The following is a 14,365-nucleotide window of genomic DNA, read 5'->3' as shown; positions in this document are numbered from 1 at the left end:
ATATAAAACCTATAACTCTTAAATTAATTTTAACTTACGGATGTAATATTGGTCTTCATTGGGGCTAGCCAACATGGAGACTTGCGCCGCCGTTATGATCCTCATTGTATAAAAATGAAACGTTAAATATCATATCAAATCCAGATAGAATTAATGTTGTTTTATGCATATACAAAATTTTTAAAATAAAATCTGAATTCTTAATTTTATCTCGAATTAATTTTGAAATTGTGAATATACCATCGATCTTCATCGAGGCTATCCACATGGCTTGCATGTGCCACTTCTATGACTTGCTTTCAACAAATAATGGAGTTCCACCTTTTTCCTCACACCATTAGCTATGGAACATAGGAGATTTGAGCCGCTGTGAGAAAAAACATATCCGCAATTGTGAGAAACTCTATTTTTTAGGTAAATAATATTTTTCCAACACAGATAAATAATCACTAAAATTTATTTAGGGTTTATCCTTGATTAATCATGATCCTCATGCTTTAAAATTGAAACATAAAATGTGCAATCAAATCGAAACATAACTAACATTTATTGGCATATAAAAATTTTCAGAAATAATGAAATATTAAATTTTATGAATGACCAAACAAACCTCTCTACGACGTCTAATTTTTGTAGTTTTGAATCACATATGTGTATCTCGCACAATTTTCGTGGAGAAATGACAGGGAGAATGATCACTTGTGGGAATGGTTACATGCATATTGGCGAGGCCTCAATGGTGGGGTTTAGGTTGAGGCTTCAAAAAAAAAGACAGGGTGATAAGAAAAAAAAAGGGTTAGTCACATAACAATGATATGAACCAAGGAAGATAGGTTATGAGGGGGACTGATGGGAAGAGGAGAAGATTTAAGGTATTTTTATAGTTGCACTTCTACGATCATAGCCATTCAAATTTTTAATTAGTAAATCAATGGTGTTTTTTCGTGATACGTCGATGCCTAACTTTTTTGCTGATGTGTCGATACCCTATTGGCTACTCTTTCCTCCATGTGTCGCCTCTTCCTGCCCCTAGTGTTGTCAATTCTATGACCATAGCCATTCAAATTTTTAATTATTATATCAATGGTTTTTTTATGCATCGATTCCCTAGATATTTAGTGATGTCTACTCTTTACATATTTATATATAGTCTACTTTTATTATTGTTTAAATTAAAGGATAAAGCTCCCACAGTGAATGAAAATTTTACATGAAAATGTTTTTATATTAAAAATAATTAACAATTATATTTAGCTTAGGTTTAATTTTTTTTGACACTTAAATATCAAAATCAGTACCTAAATATTATTAAGAAAATACTTCCATTTAAAATTAATTGGAAATATATGTTTTAATATAATTTTACTATTTTTTCCAAATATCTCAATATATTTAGGAATGAGTATATATAAAGGTATGATAATCAAAATAGGTTTTACCAAAATTTGAAAATATTAATACCTATATATAATTTATTTTTATTAATATGCAAATTGCATGGTAAAAGATCCCAAGAGGAAGAAAAAACTTCACGAAAATTCTTTCATGTTGAAAATAATAGAAAAAATATTTTAATATAATTTTAGTAATTTTATATAATTTATTAATAATAATGTGATTTTATGTGGGAATAAATCAAGACCATTAGGTTTAATCATGAATGGTTCAGATTAAAACAAATTAATAGTCATGACTTTTTAAAGTGATCACATGAATATTAATTTATTCTTACTTTCTCATATAAAATCACCTTTCTTATAATATAGATCCTCTCTCTCTCTCTCTCTCTCTCTCTCTCTCTCTCTCTCTCTCTCTCTCTCTCTCTCTCTCTCTCTCTCTCTCTCTCTCTCTCTCTCTCTCTCTCTCTCTCTCTCTCTCTCTCTCTCTCTCTCTTATATATATATATATATATATATATATATATATATATATATATATTGTTAAGTTCAAACGCTATTCATATCGTTTATCATATTTTGAATGATAACAATTTTTAAAGAGTGTAAGTGTTGTGATTAAATATGTGAATTGTATTTTCGAAAATCACACTTATGCCCTCTTTCCCTTTTTTCTCTTATTGAAAGTATAAGACTACACAAAGAGACGCTCAAGCAAAGAATAGAGAAGACAAAGAGCATCAAAGGAAGACGAGACAAGGTAAAGAAGTCAAACGTGCATCATCGTCTATGCAAGAAGGTCAAAGGAAGAGTCAAAGCATCAAGGCAGACTATGCAAAGCAAATGAACGTCATATCTACCGAATAGTCTGACAAGAAGAAGAAGAAGAAGAAGAAGAAGGAGGAGGAGGAGCAGAATGATCAGAGCTTCAACGCACATCATGGATAAGCTAAGGATGATCAGAGCTACAATGCAACAACACTAGCAAGGCAATGTCAAATCCGCTAGTCTACTCAAGCTTCAAGCACATCCACTTGAGGAGATAGTCAAAGCTTCATAACTACATGCAAGATCAAGCAAAGCTTCAAGGCTCATCTACAGAAGAAGAATCAAAGCGTCAAGGACAAACCATGCAAGAGCAATCCAAGTTATTGGATCGTCTAAGAAGACTGTACTCAACGTCTACTACATCGTCTATCTTAAGGCTGACCAAAGGAAAGCAACTGTCTGGAGAAAAGAGCGTCATATTCAAATGGAAACATCTCTGACATTGTTGAGGATAAATTCGAGTGTTGAGAAATTACATGATACTCTACAAAGCACATTCACCAAAGAAACAAGTACAAGATGTGCACATCAAAAGTTTCCCCTCTCTTTCATGCAAGGAATGAAGAAATGGAGCAAAGCTTATTGTCTACGGCTACAAGCATTTATCCAATTCAGAAAATACAAGACAATCCATTTCTGAAGAAGAAAGAATGACTTGGTCAGAGCTGAAAGCCTCAACTTTTTAATGACCAACTGAAGAAAGGAATGGAGCGTGCGCTGAACTGATAAATCTCCTGAAAGAAGATTAATTGAAGTAAGCAACATCGTCTGTTGAAAAGAAGAACGATGAGTGGAGAATATCTGAACAATCAACGTCTATCATATGAAGACTGCAGTAACAGAAGAAAGAAAAGAAGAATGAGCTCAACATAAGATCATCTGAAAGAGAGCAGAATGATTGAAGAAAGGTCATCGTCTAAAGAACTGAAGAACGATGAAGAAAGATCGTATGAAGAAAGGAAAGACGATAGAAGCAGAAGGAGCATCTGAACAAGAAAGCTTACACTCAAAGAAAGCCACAAGTCAAATCAACATACTTCCCGTTGAAAGAAAAAGCCAAGAAAGCTTTGTGCAGAAGTCTCAAAGAAGAAATCACTTGTCTGCCACAAATGCTATGATGAAGAGAAAGGTATCGTGGTGTCATTATCAGATTTTTATATCTCTACACCTGCTCGTTGACAGAATTCATATTTACGGTAAAAGGTCTCAATCAAATAGTACTACGCTCTGACGAAAGTACACTTTGTACCGTTTGATTTTATTTTTGGTTACATGAATTGATTTTGTTTAGTTAATCTATGAATTAGATTAGTTTAGTTAATTATGGATTTATAGTTTTTTGTAATGTTTATTTTTAATTAATGGGCTTAATTGCACTTTTGGTCCCCCAACTTTAGCCTTCTTGCGAAAATCGTCCCCAAACTTCAAAATTAGCAAAAACCATCCCTGAAGTTTACACCCGGTTGCAAAATTGGTTTTCCGTTACACTTCCGTGAGAAACTAACGTTTTCTGGGTAAAAAAAATTAAAAACCCAGAAAATTCATAGAGTTTTCATCATCTTCAACAATCTTCATCATCAATTCATCATCTTCATTCAAAACCCAGAAAATCCCACAAATAAAAATTATCTCAACTTTTTTTTTTGAAACCACATGCTCTAAATCAAAATAATTCTGTTTAACAAGATTCAATGCAATTTACATGAAGATGTATGAAATGAACAAGCACAATCATGTTGAAGAGGCTTTTTATCCCTTTGTAATTTCTGCTCCTTACTCTTACAAAGCTTGGTTAAACTTTCATCATGTCCTTCTTCCTCAACAAGAACCAAATAACACAAACCAAACTTCTCTTCATCTTCCATCACCAACACCATTTGATCCTTCTTTCCATAGCCATGACTAACCACTATTCTTCACCTCATGAATCCATCTCCAAATAACCATTTCCTCAACCACACCAAACCATAACCTCCCATTTCAACGCTTAAAACAGAACCTCCCACTTCACCATTGAAACAATTCCAACCTGAAGACACCACCTCTTCTCCCTGTCAATCGCCACAGCCATTCCCCAATCACCACAACCAGAAGGAAAAGATGAAAGGAAGAGCAAAAACCCCAACATCACACACCACACAGAACCCAAACCACCATGCTATTAAGCCACATCTTAAAAACCCCCAATTTTCCCTATCACACCAATCAAAGAAGAAGATGAAAGAAAACACCCCAACTGTCATAACCGTCTCTCGGTCACCTTGGTTCTGATGTCTTCATCGTTTCCCTCTCCCCATCGCCGCAGCTAGCTCCATTGTCGCCGCAAGGGTCGCCCCAGTGCTCCATGGCATCGTCCTCACCGAGTCTCCATCGCCCCACCTCCTCGAACGCCGCCGCGTGTTCCAGCCGACTCCGTCGTCCCTCTCTCTATCTCCGTCGTCGTCCCTCTCTCTCTATCTCCGCCGTCGGCTTCTCTCTCTCGCGTTTCTGAAGATCAAGTTTCTGAAAAACCCCGACCCCACCATCACCTGCAACCGATCGCAAGAAAGGCACCGCCATTGGCGAAGGATCTGGGTTCTTTTCGCGATTTGGGGTTGCTGGGTTTTGGAAGATAAAGAAGATGTAGGAGGAAGATGAACGCGAGAAGAGAAGAGGAATGGGTGAGGAGAAGAGGAACGGAGAAGAGAAGAGAAGAAGAAGATGAACGGGATTGAGGGACAGAGAGGAGAGGCAGAAGAAGATCAGCAGAGGAGATGGGGAGAGGAGAAGCTGTGATGAACCCTAATCTTCCACTCCCTCTTGCTTACTAGGAAGATGAAGATCTGAAAAGCTTCCACTATTTTTTAATTTTTTTTTCTCAATTTTTTTCTTTATTTTTTAATTCATTTTTAACAGAATATTCTGTTAGTTTCTCACGGAAGTGTAACGGAAAACCAATTTTGCAACCAAGTGTAAATTTCAGGGATGGTTTTTGCTAATTTTAAAGTTTGGGAACGATTTTCGCAGAAAGGACAAAGTTAGGGGACCAAAAGTGCAATTAAACCTAATTAATAATTTATTTGTGAATTGTAATGTAGAATTTACAAAAAGCCACATCTGAGATCCTCTCTCCTATTTGGGTTCCACATCATTTAAAAATAGTCACGTGATAAAAACATTAGTTTTTGGAAAAAGTGAGGAGAGACCAAATGTGTTGGCGGAAGATAACGTAGGGGAGATAATATGTTATTTTTAAAGTTTAGGGACCCTATTTGCACAGATAGAAAAAGTGAGGGACCTAAAGTGCTATTAAGCCATAAAGTAAATAAATGTGGGCAATGGGAGACATTTCCAGCGGCCAAAACTGAAAAGTGAGGGAAGAAATCAAGAACAAAGAGTTGGAGAAGAGAAAATGTAGCTGGGTGATGCATCAAACACTACATTGTTTGTTAATCTTTTCAGATCAAAGTTACTACTATCTCTTCTTCAACCTCTCGACTATTTCTCTTAAGTACATGACCTTTTTTTGGAAGTTACGCCATGCCTCCGGAACTTCTTTTTCTCTCGGTCAGGAGAGGTACGAAAAGCCTTTCCCATCTAGTGTCAGCTGATCCTTCAGCGTGTGTACCAACTAAATCGAAAGCTTAATTCGAGGAGGAAAGTCAGTAGCCAATGCTTGGCAATCCTCGATAGAGCTTATTTATGATTTCGTGCCAAACCTGGTAAGCGAACAAATAGGTGGCCTTTCCGGAGATGTGAAACAAAAGTTTTTTCCCATGCATCTCGGTCACTTTTACTTTTTCATTATTTTGTATTCCAGAGAGGGACGAAAACCAAAACCCGCTCAAAAGTTCAAGGACGAAAAACATATTTAACGTGAATTATTATCCTACCATTGAACAAATCTAATAGTAACTTTTTAGGTGGCTAAAATATCAAGAAACGGCGCCGTTTTGGGGTAATAGCATTTTTTTTCTCTGAATTATGAACTGTAACATCCCATTTTGAAAAACACACCCGTTCGAACTGTGGCTCCCCCCATCTGCTCCTTGCTCCCATCCGCGACCACCGTCCCGCGTGGCTCCGCCGTGGTTCCGGTAGACTTTCCCTTCCCCAATCGAAGTGTTCCGACCGAGCTTTCTCCGGCGACATTTCTCTCGACCGAGCTTCTTTGAAGTGAGTTGCTGTACTTACTTGCCTCTGAATTCTGATTTCACTGAGAATACAACAGAACAGTGTGTTCTGGTTTGAATTTTTTTTATTCTTTTTTTATGATTTGTTTTTTCTTCACTCTCGTTAGTATGTTTTTGAAATTCCTGATAATTGGGCTTAATGTAGATACCATTAGGCCCCCAGTACTAAGTTACAACATCCAAATTCTACTAATTTTGTTGATCTTATTCTTAATGCATGTCAATTTGAGATGCTTATAATTTGAGCCTATTCCCATCTCATTTATCTCTTATTTCCTAGCTCATATGACCATTCTGTATCATTAAGCATGCTCAATTATTGCTTTTTCCAATTAGGTGGAAAATTTCATTGGTAAGAAACGTTTATTCAGCCATTAATAAAGAAAGACTTAAGAATTCGCGAGGAACTTGTTGCCGGTAATTGTTGCTAACATCTTTGCTTCAAACACTTGAACTGCATGTGATGAGCATGCCTCAGCTTCTCCTTCCATTTTTTTTCCCTGTTATGTGTCTGATGATTATCTTTGTGGTCATTGATTTAGAAGCAATGGAGAAAAGGCCTGAACTTGGTGGCAATGCATCATCGTCTTCTTCAACTGGAATTGGTTCAAGGTTTTCCAATTTGAGCAAGTCCTTCAAGTTTGCTCTCCGTTCTTTGCTCACTTCATGCTCAAAGGAGGTACCCTTAGTTGCTTTTTCTTATCTCCCTTTGCGCAACTGTTTTTAGTTTGAGTAAATTAATTTTGAATAATGATCAATAGTATGAAAATTAACAAATAACATACGAATGCACATCATTGGTTCGTCTTTCCTATATTAAGGCAAATTGAATTTGTATTCTATTAAACTACAATTTATATGGATGAACATTGTTGTTCATGTAGGAATTCTCTCGTAAAATACATCATTTAAATCTGTTTTTTTCTGCCAATAATAAATAATGGTGAACTACGAAACTGGATGTCTCTGTCCACTCTAAGTTTTTAAGGTAATAAATAAATGCATACTTTGTTAACTAATACCTGTCAATGGAAATGCCAACAACTTATTTGTACTTCATGCTTGTATCCTCAAACCATTTACCCTTTTATTATTATTATTATACACTGACTGAGAAGGGAAGGTACTATTCATCCTAAGGGGAAAGGGGGATGTGGGAAGGATCAGGATCCATTGGTATTGTCTAGTGTTTACTTTTCATGCATTGGTACCCTTTAGATTTGATGACAGTCATGTGAAACTATATCTAGTGTGACACACCTTCCTTATGTGACAGTCTCATAGTTATGGCTTAGAGAAGTTAATGACTTTAGGTTGTTGGCTTGTTGCTTTCATGATAAACTAGATGACATTGCCAATTATAAAGCCAGGCTAACGGAAACAATTGAAGATAAGAAGATAATGGAGTTTTGAGTACGTCATGTGGGATTTCTTGAATAATACCAGCTCAGTCATGTATTACAGATGACAACCTTGTAACTCTAGTCACAATTTTTTTGTATCATTCCTGCCATACTTTAACGATAACAACGACAATCAAAGCCTTTTCCCACCAAGTAGAGTCAGCTACATGGATCAGATGATATCATAATGGCCTATTAAGAATCTTTTATGATGCTAACCCATTCAAATTCAAATCCTTCTTAATTATTTGACCACTTGGCTTATAATTTTTTTGACCTTCTTCAATTTCTAAATATTAGACTGTCCTCTATTGGTCTATCCTTCTTAATAGTATTTCTTAAGGTCTTTTCTTCACATACCCAAACCACCTAAAGCAAGATTCCACTATGTTTTCCACAATTGGTGTTACCAAACTTTCTCTCTTACACTTACATTCCTAATCTTGTCTTGTGTGGCCACTCCGTCATTGTAACATTGTCATTTCTGCAACAATGAACCAACTTTCTTGTTGGCTTTTGACCCCCTTGTACTTTGTAATTGTAGAAAATATCACCCAGATTTATGTTACTAGTTCATATCTGATGCCTTCTTACTAAAAGATAGCTATGACATATTTACCCTGTGATAACAGCTTTACACGAAGTAGCGATTTTGTTATCTTTCACGGTTTCACCCACTTTGAGACAGCACACAGCATTATCTTTGAACTTTACTGCTCAACTACAAGTCTACAATTCTGTTATTATGTTAATATTCTGCATTTAACAAATAAACACATTCTCATTTTGATTCAACCTTCAAAATGGCTATATATTGATGAACGTTTCTGTTTTGACTTTTGATTTCTGAAGGAATTTTGTAAAGCATTTTCAAGTTTTACCAGCAATGAAAAAGAATTGCTCCATCGCCTATTTCTTCAGGTATGATCTCTTGATATTAATTCTTTCACATTAGAAATTTAATTCTGAATGTTACGTTGAGTTTTAGCCAAAAAGAAAAAATTTAATGACAATGAGTTTGACCTTGGTCGTCATATTTCACATCTTGTTTTCTAAAGCAATTATGTGTTTTAAAATCAGGGCTTAAATCCCTTGGATCTCAATGGTTTTTATATTGAGATACTCAGATGGAATTTTTATTGGTAATTTGTGTCAATGTTAATCTAGGAAAATTATGGTGCCACTGCCACCTAGCTGTTAGGAATTATTTATTCGTTGTCTTGAACGGACTATCCCAAAAGTTTGAGTTGTTGGGTGAAGAGTGAACTGAAGACACATGGATAGTTTTATATTAGAATTCTAACGTGTCCACTCACGCAATAGTCCATTGGGCTTGAAGCGTTCGCAACGTAGAGACCACCTACCTTATGTTGAAATTTTTTCTGTAGAATAATGGGGGAAAAGGATTGTACTCCACACCACTTACTTACCGAAGTTTTTACACCATCTTATAATCTGGGTTCGGCCTAACTCAACCCTAGAAACTAGCTCATAAAAGCTAGTTCATGAGTTGAGGATTGCGCAAACCTTTATAAGCTCTACTTTGCCCATATATCTAGTCGGTGTATGATCTCAACACGTGCAAGGTGGAATTTATAGACACATTGGACATGAAGGTGGAATATCAGATCTAAGACTCTTATACCATCTTAAAAGAAGGAAGAAAAATAATTTTATTCACTGATTTGGTAGTAATTACAGACAGTAATTTATAGACCCATTGTACTTGAATCCTAATTGATGATAATCAAGATAAAAAAGACTAAAATTTGTCCTATGAATTATTTGATGTTACAGCCGTATTTACAAGAGAATTAAATATGATGTTTGTCCTAAAATATGATATTTACACTAGGTAAGACAACATTATTTTCTGCAACTCCTCTATGCTAAATAAGTTCAAAGAAGGAATTGACTATTGACTGATTTTCAACAGGATGTCATGTTAAAAAACCAAACTACTCTTTACATGTGAGTTAAGTAAAATGAACAAAGCATAACTGTTATTACTAGCAACCACTTTTAGATACAAAATTTAAACTGTTGAATACATATTTTGGTATCAAACAACTCTTTTAAGTTTTAATATATCACGGAAACCATGAATCAACTATCCACAAATTATGGTTAGGTGAAGGCATATGATTATATGAAAGGTTTTATACCCAATAGGCTAATACCCTCCCTCATGAAAAAGCCATTTGGGCTTAATGTGTTGAACGTATAACCACCTTGAGCTGAAATTCAACTTATTTTGAGAAATAAAGGCTGTAGTACCATCTTGAGAATGATTTGTGAAGTGAGTCAGAGAGAATCCTCTCACAGCCCACACGAATTTTTATACAATACAATTTTACACAATCAAATCCCCTTATTATCAGGATTGATACACATATTTACAGCAAGGACTACTGTCCTAATTACAAAAGGAATTTGCAAATATTACTACCAAATGAAGCTATATATACAATATGTTGTATAATGCCTTTTATCTCTGCTGAATGCATGTAAATTCCTTTCTTCTATATTTCAAAGGCTAAGCTTTATTAGTTATCTAATTTTCTTCTCATGTCCCAAACCTTTCAGGTCATTACTTCTATGCATGAAAACATTGAGGTATGTTTGTCGTAACTTCTTATGTAAGCAATGTCAGATATAGTCTTCATTCCATCTATAATATATATACTTAATGGGATGCCTCATACAAAAATTAAGGATGTTATCTATCACTTTGATCTTTTTTTCCTTTCAGTTATACCCATTTCTTAAGCTAAAAGCCTGATTCTGATACTTCACTATCTCAGATGCTTAGTACTGGCTTCTGCCTGCTATGGTTTATGAGCCAGTAAACTAACTTTGTGTCTATGTGTTTGTTTGTTAGCAATTAGCATATATTGAATACATGCAATTGAAGTTCATAAGATTATCTTCCCCTAATTCAGTTTATTTGCTTAGGAACTTTGGGGCCTGTTTTGGTGGACATTTGATATAGAGGAAGGTTTTTTGAAAGAAAAACTGTTTTGGTGGTTGTCTTCTGTCTAACTAAAACTAAAATTAAGACTGGAAACTATCCTGAATACTTAGCAATGGTCGGGCTCTTGATTTCTTGTTACTGCAATTTTGTTCTTTCTTAATCTTCAGTCTCTTTCTCAAACACGCACAAACACTAATTTAGTTGCTTGTTTCCTGTAACTGTATTTGTGTGCACATTAAGAGCATTTTTGGACCTAAGAATTTATTATGATAAATTTATAAATTCTTAATGCTCTGTCAGTTTTTTGCAGGATGAGTTTGAGAAAATCTGTCTTCACACACAGGTACATCTTAACTATTGTCTCTGTTGTTTCATTCTGACATTGAAAAAATAAAATAAAGAATTTTGTATTTGGTTGCTCAACATTTTTATACTGGAATTAAGTTGGGCCTGCAGCTCATCCATAGCATTTTTGGTTAAAAGGGAGAGCATTTTGTAATTTTATTGCAAAATGAATCCCCATCAGGGAGTGAAATAGAACACGAAACCATAAGCTCCCTAGCAGCGGGAGGAGCCCTGCCCAGGGCTTTGACCACTTGCCTGTTTAAGAATGATCCAAAATTGCACAAAAAGCTGGAGATTTGTCCAAGTTATTGCGTGTGCCAATTGAAATCTTTCGTCACCGCAGTACAATTTAGCCACCAAGTTTGGGATGGATTGATGACTTGGTGTGGTTCCTTTATGCCTAGGACACCAGACTATTGAACCATGGTCCATGAATGAAGAAAGGCATGCGATAAGAGTATATTCTAATTCTTGACGGGAGGGTACACCCTGTAAACACAACGTTCACGTTTTTTTTTTTGAAAAGATTAGGTTCAGAAGAATTACGGGAAGAATCAGTGGAAGAAGAGATTCTTTTTTTGATCTTTCCAAGAACTTCTTCTAAAGCATGAGTAACAAATCCATTCCATGAATCTTTATTATCTTATCATTTACAGGGAAAATCTTGCTACCCCGCATCACAGTTCATGTTACTGTTGTAGAAATGTAGAATGCTTTAGTTATAGGCGAATTTGATTTTTAAAGTGGTGGTGCTTCTGCTTCCATGTGATATTTGGTCCTTGGAAACTTGAATCTAGGATAATGTAGTTATGATAATTGGGCCATGTGATATTAAGTTCTGAATGGGTTGTGATTAAGATTAATGGAAATCAAAGGGGAACACTTTAAAAGTTCTATACCATACTTTGATTTGAATAAGGCTTCTCTAAAGGGAGTTTGTTCCTAAATTTAGCACGTAAAGCTGTATCCAACTTTGGTTCAATATAAACTAAACAGTGCATTGTGATCTCACCCCGCTAAATTTTGAAGGTAGGTACTCTCTGACATTGTTACTTTAAAGACAAACTCACTTTAGAGATTCTTTTTCCCTTTAATTTATACAAACTACAAAGGAACCACTAGAAGTAGGGTAGAAATGATGAGTACATATAATATGGACATGATACTCTTGCAGTCATACTCTGTGTAAGACATGCAAGCACACTAGCATTCTTCCGTATCCTTATTAGTCTGTCATTTCAAGTTCTTCTTTCATGTAGGTGGGAAGCACTCTTGACGCTGTAGAGGAAATTGTGGAAGAACAAGATATGGATCTCTTGTTCTCAAATAGGTATTATCGTGGAGACGTATGATGATTATTTATTGGTCATTACAAATTTACAATTACAATGTGTTGATTATTTGAACTCAATAGAGAAACATTTACCCAAATGCAGGAGTAACATAATGGATGTTGCTGAGAATCTGTCTGCAGCAAAGAAGAATGAAATCCAACACTTAATGCATATGGTGCAATTGGTAAGTACAATCTGTATGCATCCTCATCAGTTTGTGCTGCAAGTGGACTAGTAAACAAATACTTTCTTATTCATTGTTTGAAGTATTTGTACGATATGTGTCTTTTTAGACAACATTTTCATTTCATTTTTCTCTGGTTATCCTGTCTCAACTCACCTAAAAGGACAAAATACTCTTTCCTTTCATCTCAGTGGTGGTGTCATTACTTTTAAATTATCTCCTCTTTCCAATTGGGGGATTTATTTTACTTGTCTCAAATTGGAATAGCCAAAATGTATTCCTTAGTTTGTGGACTCCAGAAATAACCCTTCACTTTGCTATGGCCTTAGTGCCGAGCTATTCCTTGCAGCATAACAGTTCTACTCTTTGTCCGCACTGCTCTCTACATACAGTGAAATGTTACCACCGCAAATACGTGTTAAATGCTTAGAACATAAAACATGTACATTATAATTTATAATTTATACATCAAAATCACATCCGAATGTATAGATAGGGAGCTGAATAGGTGATGTCTTGAACTTGCAACAAACTACTAAGTAAATTTGGCCAGTCCACTAAAACATTACTGGTTTAAAAGAGTGGAGGTTTTCTTAGGCCCTTATATTCTGGTTATTTTTCTGTGGCTTCTGACCTTGTATTCCGTTTCTCTAATTGCCATGTCATTTGGTTAGGGGGAGGAACAGAACCAACTGACTCGTGACCGGTTACAACTCCTTAGAGAAGGCAATCAAGTCTTGGCTGGTGCTTCGCAGGCTGTTGAGAAGGTGAAAGATTTCTTAACTTGCTACTCTTAAATCATTCAAATGGCAAAATATTATAATTTTTATATCTTGTAACTATATTTGGTTTTTTTTGCCGGCTGCATGTTACGCTTCATTCTGCTCTTCGCATATTATGCATAATTACCAGTTTAGGAGCATGAATTCAAATTATGGAACGAACAGCCATGATGGGATCCGTGATATGTAATGTGGCCAGCGCACGCTCTCCTGTAAATTCACAAAAGTTTCATCCCCTGGTGAACCATAATTTGTATGTTGTCGCAATGCTTCTGAAGATTCAAATATTCACAAGGCAATCTTAGTAAAGAAGCACCTTTGTGTGGGATCAGTATTAGGGCTTCTACATTTTGTGTGGCTTTAAGGTTCGTTGGAAGTAGTTGTAGTAGTTGTCCTAAAATTATGCACTGCCTTTTGTAAGCTTTGTATTTATGTTTATATGACACTCACTAACAATATTAGTGAATATGATGGATTTCTTGTCCATCCTCTCTAGAACTTTTAAAAGCAATCACTGCAAAATGCATATGATGGATGCCTGATTCACTTTTTCAAACACTTCTACAACAAACTGGATCGGTAGCCCAAATGAACTAATTGTATTATGACTTAGCTGTCTCTTTATCTATATCTAACAAAAATGAGTAGTTTCATTTTAGTACTTGGCAAAACAATTCTTTTATAAAAGCTCCAAGCAAAACAGGAGTAAAATTGACTAACTGCCACAGCCCACAGCAGGTAATGGATCTTGAAGTATCAACAAAGCTTGCATAGTCAAACTCACTAGTGTTTTTGACCAAGAAAACAAACTCACTAATGTTTTGTTTGGTTTAAAAGAAAAAAGTGAGAAGAGAGAAATTGAGGAGAGAAAATATGAGAACAGAGAAATTGAGAAGAGAGAATAGTGCTGTTTGATACATATAGAGAGAAAATTGTGAGAAAAAGA

General features: G+C 35.5%; 1 protein-coding gene across 4 annotated transcripts; it reads left to right on the top strand.

Moving 5' to 3' along the window:
- The first annotated feature begins 6,185 nt into the window (after positions 1–6,185).
- LOC130715815 (uncharacterized) lies at positions 6,186–13,926 on the top strand. 4 transcript variants are annotated; one of them, XM_057565939.1, is made up of 10 exons: positions 6,186–6,380; positions 6,734–6,814; positions 6,943–7,076; positions 8,653–8,721; positions 10,387–10,416; positions 11,085–11,117; positions 12,379–12,449; positions 12,556–12,637; positions 13,312–13,404; positions 13,550–13,926. In XM_057565939.1, exons 3-10 carry the CDS (start codon positions 6,945–6,947, stop codon positions 13,607–13,609), a joined length of 570 nt encoding a protein of 189 aa, XP_057421922.1. In that variant the 5' UTR covers positions 6,186–6,380; positions 6,734–6,814; positions 6,943–6,944; the 3' UTR covers positions 13,610–13,926. The 4 variants fall into 4 exon arrangements, with proteins under 4 accessions (XP_057421922.1, XP_057421920.1, XP_057421919.1 ...); XM_057565937.1 differs by having other exon boundaries at positions 6,940–7,076; XM_057565936.1 differs by lacking the exon at positions 6,734–6,814.
- Positions 13,927–14,365: the final 439 nt, after the last annotated feature.

The sequence above is a fragment of the Lotus japonicus genome, chromosome 4, assembly GCF_012489685.1.
Source record: "Lotus japonicus ecotype B-129 chromosome 4, LjGifu_v1.2".
NCBI classification, from domain to species: domain Eukaryota; kingdom Viridiplantae; phylum Streptophyta; class Magnoliopsida; order Fabales; family Fabaceae; genus Lotus; species Lotus japonicus.
The sequence above is the reverse complement of the archived record's forward strand: the minus strand, read 5'-3'. Positions and strand labels throughout refer to the sequence as shown.

Coding starts and splice junctions, on each gene's coding strand:
- LOC130715815 (XM_057565936.1), top strand. CDS start 6,945: ATGGAGAAAAGGCCTGAACTTGGTGGCAATGCATCATCGTCTTCTTCA. Junction 11,118..12,378: donor AAATCTGTCTTCACACACAG/GTACATCTTAAC, acceptor TCTTTCATGTAG/GTGGGAAGCACTCTTGACGC. Junction 12,638..13,311: donor TAATGCATATGGTGCAATTG/GTAAGTACAATC, acceptor TCATTTGGTTAG/GGGGAGGAACAGAACCAACT.